Source organism: Phaenicophaeus curvirostris, chromosome 1 (assembly GCF_032191515.1).
Source record: "Phaenicophaeus curvirostris isolate KB17595 chromosome 1, BPBGC_Pcur_1.0, whole genome shotgun sequence".
Taxonomy (NCBI): Eukaryota; Metazoa; Chordata; class Aves; order Cuculiformes; family Cuculidae; genus Phaenicophaeus; species Phaenicophaeus curvirostris.
The window spans coordinates 115,666,028-115,687,698 of NC_091392.1; the positions used below are offsets into that span (position 1 = coordinate 115,666,028).

The window sequence follows — 21,671 nt, forward strand, 5'->3', positions numbered from 1 at the left end:
TCAAGTATCAATTATGTTTTGAAGTAAATTGACTTGTTTTTTTTGCCAAATATAAGATAATTTCCTTCTCCTCCATCATTAAACCACATCTATTCATCTCCCCCACCTTCCAAATCCAACTCCTACTCAGTATTTCCAGACCAAGATGAATTTTTGCTAGGTTTTCAGCTTTTGCATCTTTCTAAATCCTTTGAAGAAGTCCAGAACCGTAGACTTTCAGTTTCCAAAGATTCTCTCAGACAGGTCACCTGGGACTGACTGTAGTTTGCACTATGAGATAACACCTATTCATCATCCTAACTTCAGCATTGGGGTCTGTCATGTGTTTTAGTTTATCATCTGGCTGTTCCAGGTATTACTTTTATCATGAAAGTATCATCTGCAGTTATTTAATGAACATCCTCACTCCATTCATCTGGTTCAACAGCATCTCTGGAATTTCTTCTTCCAGCCCTCAGGCTTCTGGTCATTTGGGATCTCAGTCAAGGTGGGTTTAAGGGAAAAATCATATCTCTTAGCAGAATGTCACAACTATCAACAGTTTGATCAACTAACATTTCCAAATTATTGCCAGGATTCAAGACCAGAGAATAACCTGTTTCTTCTTACCAAAAAAGTAGATTTTAAAATTTACACCTGGATGCTTTGCAAAGTTCTTGTCATATTTGCCAGTCTTTAGGTACTCATGCTAGAAAGTGAAATGCAATTTGTAGTCTTCCTCAAATCAAGTTTTACTGTGCAGAAGATCACAGTTTGGTTCAGGGCCTTTGGGGAGCAGCTTCACAGAGCTGCCACTGCACTCAGCTCCATGGAAACTCACTTCATACTGTACAGTAAGGAATTTGGTGTCAAATAGAGATTTAAAAGTCTGGCAGAGATATGACTAGTGAGCAGCTGGAAAACTAAATGGATATGAAGCATTTAATCAAAGACAAGGGAATCTACATTTAAGAATCACAATCCCTCCTGTAACATGCTGAATAGTTATGGGTTTTGTTTGGTATTTATAACATTTTTATTGAATGTCATGCCCTAGAGAAGCCAGCAATAATTTTGTGCAGCACAGACAGTTTTTCAGAAGAAAGCAGCAATAGTTTCTGTTTTCTAACCATAACAATTATAGTTTGGGTAATACAGCTTTTCTGATGGAGAAACTGTACACTGGACACATACATATAGCTCAAGAGAGATCCATAACCTTGCAAAATGAAGAGTATTGTCAACCATGGGGAGGCCAATCCACTCTGCTTATACAGAAATAGACTGCATCAGTGAAAGTGTCCCCCAGAGCAGTATGCACCTGTGCTACACTTCCCTGTGCTGTGGGCATAAGGAATGTGTGACAATAACAATGCTCATAAGCGAAGTGCTGTGTGCTTGGAGGGATAAAGCTTGAGTGGGCTTATAGCCTTGCATGAAGAGACACATTGGGGAGAAGAGGAAGCCAGAGCTCTGCTGACTGGCAGAGTCATTGCCACATCAGTTATCAGACTAGGTATGCAGAGAGGCCCAGCAAATCTGCTCAAGACTGCATGTGGTGATAAGAACGTGAGTCACTCTATACAAAGAAGGAAGGACAGCAGGACAACATGCTCAAACAGGTAGTGGAAGGGGGCAGTCAGGATATTAGAAGGTTGAGAATTGTGAGTTCTAACAACAGGAAAAAAACTCCTCAAACCTTCTGATGTGGGAGAAGGTTTGAGCAGAAGTGAGTCAATTAATGTGTGGGGTTGGTATAGAAGTCAGGACTTTGTCTCCTATGCCTGCAGGACCTCGAAGAATGACAGATACTGAGAACGGATGGGATATATCTGACAAGGTGCAGCAAGAACATAATTGCAAAGGGGCTTGTTAACCTAGTGTTAAGGGTTTTAAACTAGGTGTGACTGGGGAGAGTAAGAAGTGAGGGTACAAAGGGGCAAAGTAGATGTGTCTAGGAGATAATGTTACAGAAAAGGATCTGACTTTTCACCTGTAACAGCATTTCAGTTTAGGACTCATGTCAAATGACTATACACCAATGCATGTAGATTAGAAAAAAATGAATTTGGAAGAAGCTATGGCATTCAATGACTTTTTTGTCTCAGTTTTCACTGGTAAATTTTGTCCTCAGGTCTCCATGTCTCTGAATCTTCCTGAAGAGTATTAGGGAGTGGAAGAAAATTACCACGAGACCATGGTCAAATAATGGAACTGAGGTCCAGATGAATGTTGGGATCTCTGTGCATGGAAGTGTTCAAGACTTCACTAGACATGCTCCTGAGCAGCTTGATGTAAATAAACTTGCATTGAGAAGGGGGTTGGACTCGGTGACCTCCAGAGGAGCCTTCCAACCTGATTTCTATTATTCTATGGAAGTTTAAAAATAGAAACCCAATTGGCCAAAATATGTACACAACAACTGAAACCAAACACTGGCAGAGATAATGTGCAGCTCTCCAAGAAAAAGAAAAACATTAGATTGCCACCAAGATATTTCCTAAGTTGGATGGAGGAAAGGCTCCAATAAAACTTCTATGACATTTAGACCATTGGCAGTATTTTACGTCTTTGACAGCTGAAAATTTTCTATGCACAATTGCTCAAATAAGCTCTGCTTTTAGCTTTCACTATCAGGGAATCAGAGACCAGTGTCGAGGTCATCTTATTTCACATCTTAATATGCATGGAACAAAGACAAAAACCAACTGATAATCTCCTGAAAAGGAAAACCACCGAGGAGAGCACTCTCTGTTTATTATCCTTTTATAGTGCACCTCTACATACATGACTTCTTTCCATTAACCTTCACGCTTCCCATGGAGAAATTGGAAGACTGATGCACAATTTAATGAACTGCTTTGTTAAAAACAGCAGGATAAGCCTGTTCAATATGTCTGCTCTTATTAGTGAATGACTGACTAAGAGATCATCCTAACAAAAGCCCAGAGGCAACAACAATAATGACTGCACTTTTCTAATCAACAAGGTAAACCAGACTTTAACACGTGCATTTCTGAATGAGTGATGTCATACTGTTTGTCAACACCCAAATGATATAGTTGGTCTATATTTCCTGACCTCTCAATCTTTCTCTTCCTTCGCTGTCGGTCCTAACACTTTCTCAGCCCTTCCCACACCAGGAAATCCTGCCTCTTAACTTTCATTCTCCTGCCTTCAGCACACATTATGCTTCTTTTTGCATTGCTTCTTGCCTGTTCCAAGGTTACAGGTTCCCAGGCTACCTAGCCATTGCATGCTTTGTGTCACAATGACCTTTTCTGGACACTTCTTGCCATCTAAATTTTATTTAATCTAATTCCATTGATTCCTCCTTGCACAGCGTACAGACCTGAATGCAACAAGAGGTGAGTGGTAGTTGTTTTTTTCTTTTCTTTTCTTTTTTTTTTTTTCAGAAATCACCTAAGTTTCATTTTCTGTTGCCCTTTTAAAAGCCCTGGCAATATACATCTACAACCCAAGGCAACGGGTGTTGGAGCAGCCACCTAAGGCAGCTCCCCTACACAGTCAGGTAGCAGCCAAACCACACTAGCTTCTTTGCTAGGATACAAAATCACGTGCAATATCTGTGGCACCATTGGGAAAACCTACACTGACATGATGTGATGGCAGCCTGTGCTGAAGCTGACAATACTGACTGTTGCTTCCCTGAGTCTTGGGTAGAACGAACATGAAGAGCATCCTGCCAGTACACTTGGGATAAGTACACCTCGAAAGAAGCTAGCCAACGAGGGACCATTACAGATGACCTTGAGAAGTCAGCATCCTTGGACATGGATGTGGGAGGAAGAGGGATCAAGAACTGTAGGAGTGTGGGGTATGAATTAGTATATATAACATGTATTTTAAGAATATATTCTGGTATGTTTTGTTTCTTATATTTAAAGAATGAAGGACTTATTAGTTCATATTTCTGTATTTTTCCTGTCTTTTCAGAATAAAAAAGAAACTGCTGCCTAATAATGTCTATACAATAATACAGGCACAACAATTAAACACTATGACATTGGAGCCCTGCTTGCCCATTATCTTGGCTAGGGAACAGACTGCAGTGGAGAATCGGGTTTTTTTCACTCATTAACCATATTTGTTGCTTGAAATAATCCAGACAAATACTGTTCTTGGAACTCAAAATAGTTAAAGGAAATATCTGCATGCTTCTGTACAAGGGCCACAGAATTTTTAACAGCTTCTACCTTTGCAAAGCAAACTGAACTATGCAAGAGGTAGCAAATCTTGATCTTATAATACATCAGGGTCATATGAAGGTTGTGCTTTGTAGTAAAAACACGCACAAGAAAACCTACAGAGTTAATTTGTTTTCCTGTTGGTGACTTAAACACCAAAGCAGTGTTCTTGTCTAAAGGACTGTCTTGTTAGCCTAAGTGTCTAAGGTGTACTGTATTGACTTGATCTCAGCATACACACAGCGCTTGTAAAATGCAGTCTGCAAAGAATACAGCCTTCCCGTAAGTTAACCTCTACCACTGTCCTTTTCTCTTTCTCCTCACTGATGCTTAAAAACTGAATTTGCCTTTCTGCTTAAATGGTAGACTTTTAGCAAAGTTATTTTGCAACCACGCCTTTGACCGAAGTAAGAAATCTTTTCAAGAAGTTTTTATAGTTCCAACTACAGCACTTGCTACTTATGATGGCAGGAGAGATGATAAAGACATGGGTCTTCTATTTATTCCCCTCCTCAATGTAATTTAAGACTACTTTCTCTGTGAACTACTTCTCTCTGCCAACAATGAGTCATACAGGGACTTCCTTGGGTTATATAAACTGTATCCACACAGGAGTGTTAGCATTAAAGCACTTCTGCAGCAGACTTATTCACTGCAAAGCTAGCTCTGAACAAAATAACTTCACAATCCTTTCAAGGAGAAATGATAACAAAGCATTTTGTTAGCAATAAAGCGGAAGGAGCACATCCTGAGCTCTTGCACTTATTTAGAGATGTCGAAACTGGCTTCTGGAAACTGACCACTAAGTGTGATGACTGGCTGACACACTGATACAGAAGACCTGTAAGCCACAGCTCATGCTGATCTTCATAACACTAGGGAGAAGCAGCACGGGGACTGTCCTTATGGATATATCTTGTACATATAAATTCATATATGTGTATGTACATATATAATTATACGTACACACATATATACACCCTCCACACACACAGGTAACAATACGATAACTATACATGTACACATTAACAATTAACAGAAAACACAAACACATTCAAGAGCCTTTACCTTGGGCTAAGGTATACAACGATATCCTTGCATAATACCATAATGAGGTCCATAAAAATACAACAATAAAAAGTCAACACTAGCAAAATGAGTAGCAATTCTTGTCCCTGTTCATTACTGAGGTACTCCAAAAGGTAACCATACAATAAGCAGACTTAAAAAAAATTGTATATGACAGAACTGTATATACAGATAAAAAACGTAGCCAAGAATGTTTATTCTCCTGGTGATGTAAAGGGATAAAAAATTGTTGCTAGCAAAGCCTCGGGAAGAAACATTGCAGCTTTGGGCTTGGCAAATAACTAGGAAGAGCCGGCAGCACCACCTGGTGTTCTCTCTAAATCCCCAGAGAAGCCCTTGATCCTGAGCCCTAATAGCAAAAGCTAGCTGTGTAAACTCCAACCTATTTAAACAACTGCGTGCAATAGAACTGTACAAACCATAGTGGAAAAAACCCCTAGCTAGTTTACACTTAAACAGTATGCTCAAGATAGTTTGGTTTGCATGTATACAGTTATTAAATTAATGAGTTAGGGGCTAGTAGTCCCAAAACATAAAATAAACCAGAGATCTCCAACCCTTAGTTGTGGATGTGACTAATAAGCCCTTCTTATAGTAGGTATCAGTTTAAGCATAGACATGAAAAAGTGTGTGTTTTGCCCTGTGTCCCTTTGAGTACCTGCAGAATTAGCTCACTTGCTGGAAGCGTGGGTTGGGTGAGGCTGCATCTACCTTTGGGGTCCCATCCATATACACCCCCAGGCCTTCCTCTCTCAGCTTTGAAAACAAGCCTGAAGCACTTTTGGAAATTTCTCTGTCAAACTCCTCCTACTTCTGGAATAGTATTTTCTTTGTGTATTAAACTAAGATTACATTTCCCAGCTTCCTATGTTACCTTTGATGGGAAGTTCTGCTTAAAAATTAAATCAAAACCTTTGATAAATCTAAATAAGCACTTTTTCAATGCATATTAAAATAAATATTCATGGATATTTATAAAGAGCAATTGGCCTTGGATTTAAAGATAGCTAGATTCCTTTGTGACTCAAGAGAGAGAAAGATACCTGGTATTCAATTCTATTTTTCTCTTGTCAACTTTTCAGCAAGTAATAACATGTTAACCTAGAGTGGGCAAATGCTCCAGGCAGAAATAAGTTTATTCACCGGCAAACATATTTGTTCATAAGTCATTATGCTCCTTCACACATGAATACCCAAGCCAAAAAGGTAGAAACTTAGATGAAAACAGCAGTTGTATTCAGCAACTGGGTATATAAATACCTGCCTCTGGCTACCACAAGGCTCTACATAGCTTGCAGCCAGTCCTGTAAAAGGTCACTGAGTAAATTTAAAAAATGCCTTAAAAGATACTTCAATTATGACAAAAAAGACAACTTCAATTATGAGTTTTGACATGACTTGTAAATCAGCAGTAAGCTTTAAATACTGTGAAAGTTTTATAGGTGGGAAAAAAACAAAGCTAACTCGCAGTTACCCCATAGCATCAGGATCCCCCTTCACCATTGCTTAGGGAAAAGACCAGATAGGAGGAAAGGAAGTGGCACGAAAAGCATGAAACACTGGAAACCTGCAGACACAAAATTTCAGCCTCATGAGTCAGTGCTGCCCTTTTGTGGTCAGCCTGTGGGACTTACTGTGGGGTAGGGGTGTGAGCAGAAGACAGTGTATTTCCGAATGATGCCATTCAGCTTGAGGGGAGGGAGCCAGGACACAAAAACAGTGGAAGCTGAAGCCGCAGCTGCTTTAACACCTGCAGGAGGACCTGGAACTGGAAAAACAAGATGTGTTAGAGTGGCCCAAGGCAGGCACTCAATCATCCTAACGTAACGAGAAGCAAAAAGGAAAAGCAGAGCATGCCACTTTGGTGTCTGTGGCCCTGTGGACCAAGATGGACATCTTGCGTTAGGAAGCAAACTCCATGCTGCCTATGTCAGAGGATAGGGTTTGAAGGGCTGTGCCCCCAGCCCTAAGAGGGTAGAGGGTCTGCTTTGGAGGGCCGAGAAGCAGAAGCTGCCTCTGATGATTACACTTCAGTGAAATTATTACCCCCAACCCCTGTGCATGAAAATACATTGGCTGTGGCCAGTGAAAATTTCCAAACCCCACATTATTGTAAATCATCAGTTTTAAAGACAAAACTCATGCCAAATGATTATTTACTGTAGAACAGTTTAATGGACACATGCAGTACAGCTGTGAATTTAATGGAATAGAGAGCAAATGAACTGTAGTCCCATGCAGTTATCACTGCTTGACGTGACCCAGGTCTAGCTAGGGGCATGACATGTGAGTAGACATTTGGCCACACAGTCTCCTTTCTCCCAGCCTTGCCCTCAGCAGCTCAGACTTCTGTCTGGAACTGCAATATGTGAACACATATCTATTTCTGTAATTACAGCAGCTCTCCATATAAGCTACCAAAAAGTATCACCAAAAAAAAAAAAAGAAAAAAAAAAAAGAACCCTCCTCTCAAAAAAAACAACCCAGTGTTCAGCTGCAAGATTTTAAAATCTTGGTACATAATCTTAAGTGATCTCTTTGCATGCTTGCATTTTGAGAAAGATTTTAATTTCATTAGCATGCTATTTTTCAAACACACATCACACTGCACAATGTTCTCCAACTTTGGTAGTGATCTTGTACTATTGTGAAAAAATTCCTGTGTGCTAGAATATTGCATTACACATAAGCTGATACTCAAACAGAACAACAAGCTCTACAATTAACATTTAAATAGTTTTTGAATTTTCTGGAAAAAAACCCAAACAACACCTCATTTGTAAACAGGAAATTATGTTAAAATATTTTTTAAATTGCAAAAATAATTATTTTGAAATATATTTGAATACTGCATGTGGGGAATATTCATGTTAAATTATTACAGAATCACAGAATCACAGAATAACCAGGTTGGAAGAGACCCACCGGATCACCGAGTCCAACCGTTCCTACCAAACACTAAACCATATCCCTCAGCACCTCGTCCACCCGTGCCTTAAACACCTCCAGGGAAGGTGACTCAACCACCTCCCTGGGCAGCCTGTTCCAGTGCCCAATGACCCTTTCTGTAAAGAATTTTTTCCTAATGTCTAGCCTAAACCTCCCCTGTCGGAGCTTGAGGCCATTCCCTCTTGTCCTGTCCCCTGTCACTTGGGAGAAGAGGCCAGCACCCTCCTCTCTACAACGTCCTTTCAGGTAGTTGTAGAGAGCAATGAGGTCACCCCTCAGCCTCCTCTTCTCCAGGCTAAACAACCCCAGCTCTCTCAGCCGCTCCTCATAAGGCCTGTTCTCCAGCCCTTTCACCAGCTTTGTTGCTCTTCTCTGGACTCTCTCCAGAGCCTCAACATCCTTCTTGTGGTGAGGGGCCCAGAACTGAACACAGTATTCAAGGAGCGGTCTCACCAGTACCGAGTACAGAGGGAGGATAACCTCCCTGGACCTGCTGGTCACACTGTTTCTGATACAAGCCAAGATGCCATTGGCCTTCTTGGCCACCTGGGCACACTGCTGGCTCATGTTCAGTCGCTGTCAACCAACACCCCCAGGTCCCTCTCCTCCAGGCAGCTTTCTAGACAGACTTCTCCTAGTCTGTAGCACTGCACAGGGTTGTTGTGCCCCAAGTGCAGGACCCGGCATTTGGCCTTGTTAAACCTCATGCCATTGGACTCTGCCCAGCGGTCCAGCCTGTTCAGATCCCTTTGCAGAGCCTCCCGACCCTCCAGCAGATCGACACTTCCACCCAGCTTAGTGTCGTCCGCAAACTTGCTCAGGGTGCACTCGATGCCTTCATCCAGGTCATTGATGAAGACATTGAACAGGGCTGGACCCAGCACTGAGCCCTGGGAGTACCACATATCTATTAAAATATAGATATTAAAATAGATATGTGGTACTGAAAATTACTACATAAAGTATTAAAGACAAAATTAAACATTTTGATGGACTTTTCTCTGCAGAACTTCTGGTTCTTGCAGAATCTAACATTTTTGTCTGATTTCAAGAAAACAATAAAAATGTTAGAATTTGCAATAAAATTACCATTCCAACGCTTGATCAAGTTTCTTTACTTCCACAAAAAGCGTTTATCATGCAATACAGGTGGGAAAACCCTTGTCCAGCAAGCTGATCTTTGTAGATGGATCCTTAATCTTGGTTCTGCCTCATTTAAGAGCGAGCTTTGCAGCTAACTACTTGAGGTTGTAAAAAACATATAAGGAAAACTTCAGTTTTATATCTGTACAGGTACTACCAGAAGATGCAAGAAAAGAAGGAAGGTAACAGATAGGCACCACTCAGTGCAACATTTCCAAATGTGCCTTTTCTATTTATAGTGTGTTGAGAAAGCTTGTAAGGCATCAAGTGAATATGTCATGATTATAATTGCATGCAAACCCAACCCCTCACTGCAAAGGGGCTAATTCAGTTAGCAGATCTACCCAATACAGAGTAAATATTGGTGCTTGACAGCATTCAACTTGTTATTTATACCCAGCTCATTAGAAATGTTATTTGCTCCTGCTGCTGAAGAGTGAAAGCTAGCTCTCCAGGGTAATTACTTAACCCACGGGAGGATTCCTTTACAGTTAGCAATGTTTTTTTGGAAATCATCGCAAATAGATGTATGAGGTTAAAGTAATTTATCGTTAAATTAGGGTGTGCTCTATAGGGACAGGTTTTGATGCTAATTGGTCATGGCTGTCAGCTGCTGAGGGATTAACTCAGAATTCATCGAGCATTTTCCAGTCAATGGACATATGTGAAAATATTATTTGTCATTGAACTGCTCAATTTGTCTAGTATACAGTCCAGCAGAAAAAGGGGCTAGAAAGAGAGTCACGGAACCATACAGTCACATTTCTGAAACTTTTCTAAGGAGGGGTTGGAAACAGGCAACAGTATTTGCAGTGGTGCTAAAATTATTCTGAATGTTCATTTATCAGTCCTCTTTTTGTATTTGTTTGCATGGTTGTGCACGTGGAAATGACTGTGTGTGGGGAAGTGTTTACATTTTCTTAGCAAGAAATCCACAGACTGTCATCTGATGCCTTACAGACCACCACTGCCCTCTGTCCAGAGGATAAAGTCATTACTCAAACTCATCCCCTGGACCTAACAAGTTAGCTCAGAATTAACTGAAATATTTGTTACTAAACATTAGAATCAGAGAATTCTAGAATCACTAGGTTGGAAAAGACCTCTTAGATCATCGAGTCCAACCATTCCTATCTGCCACTAAACCACGTCCGTGAGTAAATGTGTGTGAGCTCTGTTCGGGATCTGGTCCTGGTGCCGGTTGCCGGGCACCAAGCCAGGTGGTAGCTAGCCACAAGAATGAGGTATCTGTGGCTCTCAGCTCCTTGAGAATCTGAAGAAGTTGTGGTGGGGGAATGTAGTGCCACCTTTATCTTGGCAAGGAAAAGCCCCAGTCTTGCTATGCTAACTTATGGAATTTTCTCTCATTGCCATTGTGTCCCATAGCTTTACTAGCTTCACTAATTATGAGATAACAGTATCCGGAGACCTGGGCTGCTCTAGTGAATTCTCCATGGATCATTATTTAGTGCATGGATTCCCACAGATCCCAGCAAAGACAAACTAAATGTGCACAATACCATAGTGTCTTTTTTTCTATGGTCACCAGGGGTAAAATAATGGTAAGAACCCAGAGTAAAACCAGGGCAGAGCACAGAGAAACCAACTTTCCAGGTAGCAGATTTGGCAAATTTAAGATAAAAAATGGCCTCATTCTCCAGTTAGCAACACTTTGAAGGACACAAAAATAGCATGCTGCTTTCCTGTGGAGAAGAACACTTTGTATTCTTGACAGCACATGTGAAATGCTAACACAGAGAAAGCAATTATACTGATACAACTAGTCTGGGAAACAGCATTTAGATGCACTGGATAATGGGGAGGAGCTCCTGGAACTTTCTCATTCCCTTTTTCATAAGCAGAAAGATTATCACCATTTCTCTTCACAGTACTGAACAGCAGGGAAGCAAATGCACAGAGTGCAGTGCATTTAAGAGTGATACCACCAATATATCTGAGAAGTAAACCCTACTCCATAGGAGATTTTTAATTCTGTACCACTCAAGACTATCTTGTTGACTCCTACATTTATGAAAAAACAAATAAAATAAACTCCTGACTACTGTCAGTAGCACCTTTGTTCATGTGTATGTCCCATCTACAATCCAGACCTATGCTAGTCAAAATATCTACACATGTGCGGTCTGCCTCTCATTCACTCTGAACTGACCTCATATTAATCACATAATTTATATCAAATCCTTCCAGTTTTGCAAGGTGAACGTTTATTTTTCTGTACATTTTTTTTTCTTAGTCAAAAAGATAACACTGGAGATCTCTGACAATAGGAAAAAAATTATTAGGGGGTTATTAAGGGAAATTTTCTATCACGGTGCTCAGGTGACAAACTGCACAGCCACCCTCACCAGCTGAACAAGCCCAAGCAGAGCTCTGCTCCAAAGACTGCTGAACATGCTCTTGATTGGATTTATGCTTATTCATTTTAGAATAAATATAGAGCTTTATCAGATAGTATCTATACCTCCATCTCTCTCATGCCAGTCACCAGGAAGCTTGGTGTCAAGAGAGAGAAAGGAAAGGAGGAAAATCTCTCTGAATTCAGGCAGAGTCTTACAATGGTGCTGGCAAAGAGGTTTAGTGTTATTCCTCCTTCCCTGCAGCTGGTCCCTGCTGCTCCCTTGCTGCAGCTTTTACCCTTGCTCTGAACCTCTGTGGAAGAGAGCTGGAAGGACAGCACTGCTGCAGAACAAAGTCTTTTCTGATATACTAACTGCTTTCTGCGCATAAGAGTATGAGAGAGAAACGTGTATCCCCCTGCATCACAGAAACCTTCGAAGCAAACTCTGCCAGACACTCAGTAAAAAGCAGGGTAGGGGACAAACCCACAATGAATTCTTAAAAATTGATCATTTCTGTTTGGCTTGTTTTTCTGACAGGAGGAACTTCAAGAAGAGCAGTTCCTTTTCCTGAAGGCTAATGGGAGGAAAAAAGCTAGAAAAAACCCCACATATATATGATCACATTGAAAGGAAAGGTAATTTCCTGTTATTTGCTAGAGCTGCTCCCATTTCCTAAGCTGATCAGCAGCAATGTCTGACCTCTGGTGTCTAAAATCAGTATCAAACATTACAGAAAATAAAAACGTTAACTCATTACATCCAGGTTGACTACTTCACTCCCTGGCTTACTCTTATTTTGGAGATTTCAAGCCTGCTAGAGAAGTTTTGGCCTGATACCTCCTGCTGAACACCAACAGAGAAGGACTTCACGATCTACCTTTCAACAGCAGCAGTGGAACACACTGCACCATTGATTTTACGAAGAAAAGTTTCTCCTAATGTAAAAGAAATTAAAAAAGGAGGAGAAATTAATGGTATGATATGGCCTCATATTAATAACGATGTGGATGCCTTAGGAGCTACTTACAAATATCTCAGATACACAATTTCATTAGACGATGGTGGAATATCTTGTGTCATAGTTTTAGCTAGAGAAGGTCTGAGAGGAGAGATATAAGCTTTATAGATATAAGCTCTGTTAAGATTGTGATTATTTGTATTTCACATGCTGAGAAAGTGTTCAAGCTAGCTTTAGAGCAGTATCTTTTAGGTGCACTGAAATTAGTCCTACTGAATAATCCTCTACAGGAGCCCCTTTTCCTTAGAAAATTACAGAGGAAATGTTCTTTCAGAGGAATGAGTGACCTGTTAGATATATATATAGTTCAGCAATGTGAATGCTCTTTTCCCATTTAACTTGCACAGCCTTAAGGAACTTTACACCCAGGACTTTGGTTTTGGCTTATATATAACCATGGCCCTTTATGTATTCCATTCTAAACCTTTACTGCCTTTAATAAAAAGTTGTGAAGCTGAAACAAAACATGAAATCATTTTATTTTCTGAAACACCTTATAGTTTAGTTTTTCTGGACAAAAGATTTAATGAGTGGAACTGCTATGAGGCATGAGAAAACATCTGAAAAAGGTTAGTCACTCTGCCTCGGGGTGAATTATTGCTGAACTGTCAGGAGGATTAAAGATGAGAGATGAGCCTTTGCACAGAAGCCAAACATGGTTAGAGTCTATGTGCTTCCTACATCTCAGGGCCTGTCTGATCTCAGAAAGGGAAAGAGAAAAGAGCCATCCAGGAAAAAAAAATGGGGCTTTTGATATTTCAGAACTGTTGCAAACTGGAGATAGGACATAGAAGATGGGCCAGTGTGTGTGTGTGTTAGGAGATGGGGCAATGGGCACAGTAAACTTTCTGATAGGAAATATTGTTAAAAAGCAGCAAGCTATCCATCACCTTCCCTGGGCAGCAGTGCAGAGAGAAGTATTCAAGACACTCTGCAGCAAAATATTATTATTGAATAGCTTTCATAGCAAGGGATCTTTAAAGGTCATCTAGTCCAACTCTCCTGCAATAAGGCAGGGACATCATCAGCTAGATAGGGTTGCTCAAAGCCCCATCCAATCTGACCTTGAATGTTTCCAGGGATGGGGCATCTGCCATCTCTCTGGGCAACCCGTTCCAGTGTTTCACCAACATTATTATAAAAAAGATGTCTTTCTTGTATCTAATGTAAACCTATCTGGTTTTAGCTTAAAACCATTACACCTTGTCCTATTGAACAGGCCCTAATAAAAAAAAATTGTCACTATCTTTCTTAGAAGTCAACTTTATGGTGGATCCTTAACTGATACAGGATACCAAATGGAGGCTATGGAGTCCCTATCACTGTAAATTCTGGAGAGCCATTGCTGAGATGTCTGACCCACTTTAGAGCAGGAGAATGGTCTTGGTAAGGTGTCAGCAACCTTTCAGGAAATCATGTTTTTGTTGTCCTCGGTATAAGACAGAGGTACTGCTGGCACCACTTCTGCCATCTGATCTATTCCAAAAGCTGAAGGAACCTCATGCAGAGACAGGATACTGTCTGCACCCTGGTAAGTTTTGGTAGCTTGCAGCTCCCATCAAATTTCTAACTCAACAGAAACCAGTGCATGGCATTCCCAAACAGCTGTTATAACTTCTACAGCATATGTGCCATGAAGTGCTTTCCCAGGAGCCACGGTCTGTCTCTACAGGTTGGCTTTTTGGGGATTTTTGGAAGAAATTATTTATTTATTAATTAATTTATTTATTAATTATTTATTGTCCTCTAACATTGAGCTGGCTGGCCACATGTAAGGCAGCAGGCTGCAAAGTTCCTCAGTACACAGACCAGCAAACACATTTTAGCTTGTCATTATAGCTGCTCTGACATGAACTCTATCTCCCCAAGACCAGCCTGTCCCTGCGCTCCTGGAGCGGTATGGCACAATCCCCATGTCTGCTGGTGGCTTAAGTCCCAGTTTGAAGGTTCTGAGGTTACAGTGTTTGTGTTCAGAGAATATTCAGGGAAAGGTTACTATTCTGGGATCTACTTGACAGAAGGTAACTTGAAAATGCAGCAGGTGGTCTTACAGTTCTCTTATTTTTCAGATCTCTCTTTTAAATAAAACCATCTACCTCCAAGCACTCATTGTCTTAAAAGCATCTGAGAGAACTTAGGTGCTCCAAAGTAGTTAATAACGGTCTTCAGGGTGGGATTAGAATGACCTAACATTCAATGTTTAAGACACACAAGTCTATAGCTGACCAAATTGTCCTTGGCTGTTTCAGACTAGCTGTGGTACCTTGAACAGTTTGAAATAAAGCCATTATTGCAAGCTGATGCAGGATTTCAGTGATACCTACATTCAGCAAGTCCAGGAAGTAGAACTTACTAATCAATGTTGCTATATGCCTGCATTTCCTCACATTTCTGAGCTATAAGACATTTGCTTACTTTTTTTTTGCTGTTAATTCAAATTTTATCAAAAATAATGGAGAGTATTAAACCCATGAAAACAGAACTAGGAACAAATACGGCATTTGATAATGTAAGAGAAAATTTTAGAAGTGAAATTTTCATTTATGCTGCATCCCCTAGTTACAACTACAGCTGAGGCAAGGCGACCTTACAATGTATGTAAATTTTAGAATGAGTGCCTTAATATTTCACTAGAAAAAACCCCCCAAACATTTATCAAGTCACTTTTTTATTGGCAAAACCCAACCAAACGTTCATCAAGTGAGTCAATCTACTGAATCTACTCTCATGGCGCTTTAGTAAATCTCATTACAAAAAAAAAGAATGTCAAATATATCCATATATTCATAAAGGTTCAGTAAATTGGATAACTGATAAAAAAAAATCCATTTACTGATTTCCTTGAAAAAACATTGTATAACTCACAGGACAATTTACGAAGAAAACATTATTGAGGTAATTTTATTGGTAGGGCTGTATGCTTTTCTATTTCTGCCAAAAAATTCTTTATCAAGACTTTCAAAAATGTTTAGGGATCTAAAGATGTATTTGTACATCTCATGAGGTTTGCAAGGCATTAAACATCTTAGGGGCAAAACTTCCCCTGAATCTGATATTCTAGTCCTTGAGAAATAGATCAGTATGTGGCATCCTACTGAGGCAACCTGAAGTGATTTCCATGGCTAAAGTTACAAGAAAGTTATTAGGAAATCTCATGCGTGCGTGTGCCTGTGTGTGATTAAAAGTTTCTTAGACTTTCAGCTTATATTTTCCATTCTTTAGTCTATGAAACAAGGAAAGAGATTTTTGTTCATCATTTTGCTTCTGAGACAAGAGGTGTTTAGGATTTTTTTTTTAATACACTAAAAAAAATCTACTTAGAAGTATATAAGTTATATAAGATCATGCTAGAATATTCTCTTCTTCTTTTCCCAGTTTAAAACATTTTTAAAGAATTAACTCAAACCCTCCCAAAATTTTCAAATAAGATGCCAAAGTATTGAGATTTAAAAAAAAAAAAAGACGACAAACTTGCTCCGATTATTAGTGTTATATACAAACTTCTGGCTCACCTGATTCTAGAGTCTCGGAAACAATAAGATTGTTCTCAAAGCTTTGGATAACTACTCCTTTCCATGTTCTTGTAACTCAAGACCTCCAGATAGAAATTTCACTCTGTAAGTTTGTGTACAATATTTGCACTATTTTGGAAGCCTAAGACATAAAAACATTTCGTGGAAATGCAAATGGAAAATGTTTTAGTCCTTACCATCTTCTTTAGTGCGGGTGAAAATTTGTTCACTTCTCACTCCATCTCCAGCTCGCGTAAAAGCCAACACTTGAATGCTGTAGTTGGTGTATTTTTCCAGGCCATCAAGTTCTAGGGATGGCTGTGTAGTAGTGACATTCTTTATCTCCCCTAACTCTATAGAATAAAAAAGAAATTGAGTTATTGCCAAGTTCAATCTTTTCCCAGCTACTGATACATACTGTGGAAATTCTGGGGATTAAAAAGTGTACCGGAGAAGTAATGCTTCATTGTTATAAAACAGCAATGAATTATAATAAAATAAAATAAATTCCTTTGTTCCTCGACTTCTTACCATTCGAAGCAGGCCCAGTTTTCATCTTCAAACTTTTTTTTGGCATTTTTTTTTAATACAGGGGAGAGAATTGAAAATTTCTGCAAGTAATAAAATTTTTCATAAAGAATAAATATCAAGAAGAGATTATTGCAAAACATTCCCTAAAGCAAAAATGAGAAAGTCAGTTATTTTCAAAATGATTTTCTGGTTTTGAGAAAGACCATTTCTCATAAGGAAAACAAAACAAAAAAAAGGCCCCTTTATTTTAAAATATGTAGCAAGTGCTACTGCAAAGCACTTGATGGCAGTAATACCAGCTAACAACAGATTTAAACACAATAAAATCAGATTTACTTGCAGAAAGATGATGTACTTCATATGATTCTTTTTCTCAGCAAGCTAAGAAATACAACTCATATGGCAAAAAAAAAAAGAACATATTTATGGCAGAAAATAAAGCTGAACAAATGAAGAAAATCCAGTATTAAGCACTGTATGAACATCATCTTTTTTTCATCATGTTGTAGGACATACCATAGGAGCTTAGATGTGCACTGATAATATTCACATCTGATTCAAAAATTGTAGGCATTACTGAAAACATTTAGTTTTATGACTGTCATGTCTACATTTTTATATATGCTTCTCAAATGTTTTTATCTTCACTTTTAAGTGCAAGAAGAAATCGGTGGTTTATTTCCAAATATTTTTGACTCTAGCACTACCAGCAATAACAATGGGCCTCTGGGTTACATTTCTACTCCAGTTGCCCCTTGCCGGAGTAACAGAGGTCAGGATTTGCAAGATAATTGCATATTACAGTGAACGATGATCCTGATGGTTGAAATCAAAAGATGGGAGATAGCTCATTGCCTTACAGCTGTGAAATTCAGCAGGACAAACAGGAATAAAGGCATGTGCATCTCAAACCTACTAATATTTAACTTACAGGAAAGGCCCATACATAAAATTATCATGTGACACATCGTAGACTATTAAGGTACTTCACTTCTCCTCTGATCATTTCACTCATTCTCTGCTCAGAAGTCTATTTCCCTGGAGGTGTTCAAGGCCAGGTTGGATGGGGCTTTGAGAGCCCTGATCAAGTGGGAAGTGTTCCTGCCCATGGCAGGGGTGTGGAACTAGAAGATGTTTAAGGTCCCTTTCAACCAAAACCTTTCCATGATTTCATAATTCCCTAGGAGTTATGCTAAGAATACAAAACATACATAAAGCAAAAGAGGCTGGAATGAAAATAACAAGCCAGTTTCCAAAAATGTTACCTTCTTTTGCCCTCAGGTATGGAGATAAAATATGTCCTGTCAAAAAGTCAGCAATAACCTCCTAAGTAAGCAACAAGCTAAGCAAACAGTCAACCAACTTAAAAAAAATATCAGACCGGGCAGGTATATTCTAGGTTAGGATCATTACTCTTTATATAAGAAACCTGATGAACACTGTAACCAAAATGAAATTTGCTCAGGTCATTTTGAGTACTATGGCAGGTCCACGGAGTGTTGCAAACCTACAATGGAAGGCTTCCCTGAGGGCCTCTCCAGGCAGCTTTGGCATGTATGCCACTCTGTTAAAGCTCTACAGAAAATGGCTTCCTTCACAGGGAGATGAAACTTTCTCTACACCAAAGAGAAAAGGAAGTACAATGCCTTCACAGCAGAAAGTAGATTACATAAAGGCCATATATGGTTGTTACCCAGTAATAGCTTGATTTCCCTCACCTCCATCCAAGAGATTGGCCCAGTAGATAACTCTGAATCCTTGCAGAATCCCATTCAGTGTTTCTTTTGCCAATGTCGACCAAGAAATAGAGATGGTTTCTGGTGATGTGGCAGTGGCTTGCACATTCCCTGGAGGGCAACTGGGCACTGGAATAAAGTATTCATAATTTTTAACTCAATGAATACAACTCAGTATTTATCCTTAGCCTACGCTTTCAATTTTCATTACCATCCCACCACCAGTTATCTAATTAGCAGTTGCACGCTGCTAATAATGCAAAACTTTTATTGTTGCTACAGACCATGTTTCTGCAAATGTAGCTGTTTTCCCTGGAATGACTTTTGATGTACTGCTTCCCCACTTGCTGATCAGTCTTTTAATAGTTTTTTTTGTCACTTGTTTTGACAGAGAAATGTGTCCTAGTGCTGAAATATATAGAATATTCTGTAAGGAATTTAATATATTTTTTTAAAGTTTGAAGCCACATTGCCATCTTTCTAGACAATTTTAATGTCCCTCTAAAATTGCTGGAGTGGAAAGCAGACACTTCTTTCAAAAGTATTGAAAAAAATGTTCCTAAATATTTTCACCAGCTTTTAGAAAAACTGAAAAAAGTCAGTCAAATCTAAGGCATTTTCTGTTGGCCACTTAGGGTCAAAGAAATACAGAAGTATTCATATCGGGCATTGCTTTTGGAGCTCATGATATCTTTAATGCTGAGGGGGACCCAAAAATGGGTAATGACCAAAATAAGAAAGTTGCCAGAAAAAGTGAGCATGGTGGATTCTGAAGAAAAACCGCATTGTTTATTATAATAAAAAATATACACATGTATATTTTTATACAGAAATATATGTATATTTATTATAATAAAAAATATACGCATACTTCTGTGGTCCTGTGGTGATTTGTCTAGGCTTAGAAGCATTTAAAGTAAATGAAAAACATCAGCCTTCCATGAAGCATATGACGCAGTATCTGTTGCTCTAGAGAATTTTAGATGTGTGCTCTTTGACTTCCCCATGTAAAAAGCCAGATTCCTCACTGGCACCGATCTCAGTGCACTGATAATAATTTACGGTAGCTGAAAATCCGACCGACACTACTCTTTTGGACTATTATTTGCTTCTATACTCTAAAATATTTGGCTTCTTTTTGGATAAGGAAGTATTCTCTTTTTCCACTAGAGGACTCCCTCTCATTGTTTGAGAAGTGCTTTCAATGTGGTTTGAAAAAAAAAAAAATCTAAATTGTTCCTCGGATCAGAAAGCTTGAATGTTGTCTGAAATAATAATGACTTTTCTCTCATTAGTCTGGATATCCTAGAAAAAAAAAATCACATTTCTCTTTATGTTGACAAGATAAGGGTTTGTATAATACAAGAGCTCTAGGTTTCACAGCAGATTCATTTGAAAACAAAAGAAAGTCAACAAAATCAATAGTCTCATTTCACCTTTCAGACTTGAGCTTCTTAGCATCACAAATCTATGATGATACAATTATGAAGCTATGATGAGATCACAAAATTCTCAAATAGGTGAACACAAGAGCAATAGGCTTCTTAATTAAAGCTAAGGTCTTAGTATCGTCCACATCAGGGCACATTACATTAGTAGAGTTATATTTATCTACCTGGATGATTCTGCATTTCTAGCAATGACAACTGTAAATTCTCATTAACCACTCTCTTTCCATCCAGCCATCTAAGGTATCAAACAACTGTAAAGTCTGATCTGTTATCCTTACTATAATATCCAGTAATCGAGCAATAAACATAACAGGATAAAAAGAAATAAACAATGGTATATCCCAGGATAGCTCCTGAATTAGACCTACCATCCTCAAGAGTAGTGGTGATGATTTCCTGAGAAGAAGGTCCTATTCCAGCCCGGTTACAAGCCTGGACTACCATGCCATACTGGGTGAATTTTTTGAGGTTATTCAGTGTATAAACTTCACTGTCCCCGGTGGTATCAATACTGATGATGTTGAACTGGAAATTACCCCCTGCACTGTACTCCCGATAACCTATCTGGTATCCACGAATAATGCCATTTTGCAGGTGCTTCTTTGGAGCCTAAAGAGAAAATGAAAAATTACACATTAAGTACATCTCCAAAGTCCAGGTGTTCCATTTACAATTTTTGAAATACACACAAAATCAACTTTTATTCCTACCAAATGCAAATCTATTTCTAGGTAACACTCCCTGCACATGAAATAGTAAATTTTTACTATGATGTATAATTTTCAGGTAGTGCTTGTTCTAATCTGTGCATTCCCATGCTAAAAGAAAGATAAGGATTTCTCTGATGAGGAGATATTCTTGGGTTATAATTTGAATTTAAAATGTTTTGTTCTCTTATTTGGTGAATCAAAGGTGAGTTGATAAGGATATACTTGCATTACAGGCCTACCCTTTAATACTAATTGTGTTTTTGCCAGAATCCCCTACCACTCACTTGCTAGATCTTCAGTAAGGCATTTATGGATCTGTTGAAGGCAGTCAGACAAATTCAGCTAGGTGCGTTAGGAAAATTTTACACTGTGCTTTGAAAAATGCTTCTGTTCATTCCGTGTGTAGTGTGCCAAGATGATTAGATAATGAGTGCTGAAGGCAATAATGAATTGGAAAGCAGGGATTTGCATACTGAATAGCTGCTAAAACAAGGTGTACAATATCTGGCATTCAAGAATATGGACAGTACAAAGTGGTTGGCCATAATTATGGACTGTATTTCTCAGTCACAATGCAAGATTCCTCCTACCTGACTAGTGGAAATAATTTCTGTACTCTGCAATATCAAATGTAGAACAGATTAGAACTAGAAGTTAGGAAGAAAGCCTAATTTCTGTCAATAATAATTGACATAATAATAATTTCTGTCAATAGTAATTGACAGAAATACCTATTAAAATTCCATTTAAAAAGTGCAGGTCTAATTTCAATATGTGGTAATGTTCCTGTTTGATTTTCTACGCAAATGAGGTATAAACATTTTAAGGCACAGTTTTTAATCCATGGAAAAATAGCTTTTTCAAATCCTCCAAACCTCTTTCAAATTCCCACCAGATGCCCACAAGCTCATCTCCTCCACTGACCCATAAAAGAGGACTTTGTGATGCTGTTTATTGGCAATGAATTAAACCAGCAGAGGCAGCA

General features: G+C 39.0%; 2 protein-coding genes across 2 annotated transcripts in view; one reads left to right on the forward strand and one right to left on the reverse strand.

Moving 5' to 3' along the window:
* Positions 1–21,671, forward strand: part of SH3BGR (SH3 domain binding glutamate rich protein) — a 614,594-nt gene that overhangs the window by 275,829 nt on the left and 317,094 nt on the right. The window lies entirely within an intron of this gene.
* DSCAM (DS cell adhesion molecule) overlaps positions 1–21,671 on the reverse strand; it is a 456,923-nt gene that overhangs the window by 66,327 nt on the left and 368,925 nt on the right. Inside the window, exons 17-20 of the mRNA XM_069872134.1 lie at positions 20,345–20,585; positions 18,508–18,654; positions 16,456–16,611; positions 6,911–7,044 (exon numbers count right to left, since the gene is read on the reverse strand). Of these exons, the coding sequence (XP_069728235.1) occupies positions 6,911–7,044; positions 16,456–16,611; positions 18,508–18,654; positions 20,345–20,585 (678 nt within the window). The remainder of the gene's footprint in view (positions 1–6,910; positions 7,045–16,455; positions 16,612–18,507; positions 18,655–20,344; positions 20,586–21,671) is intronic.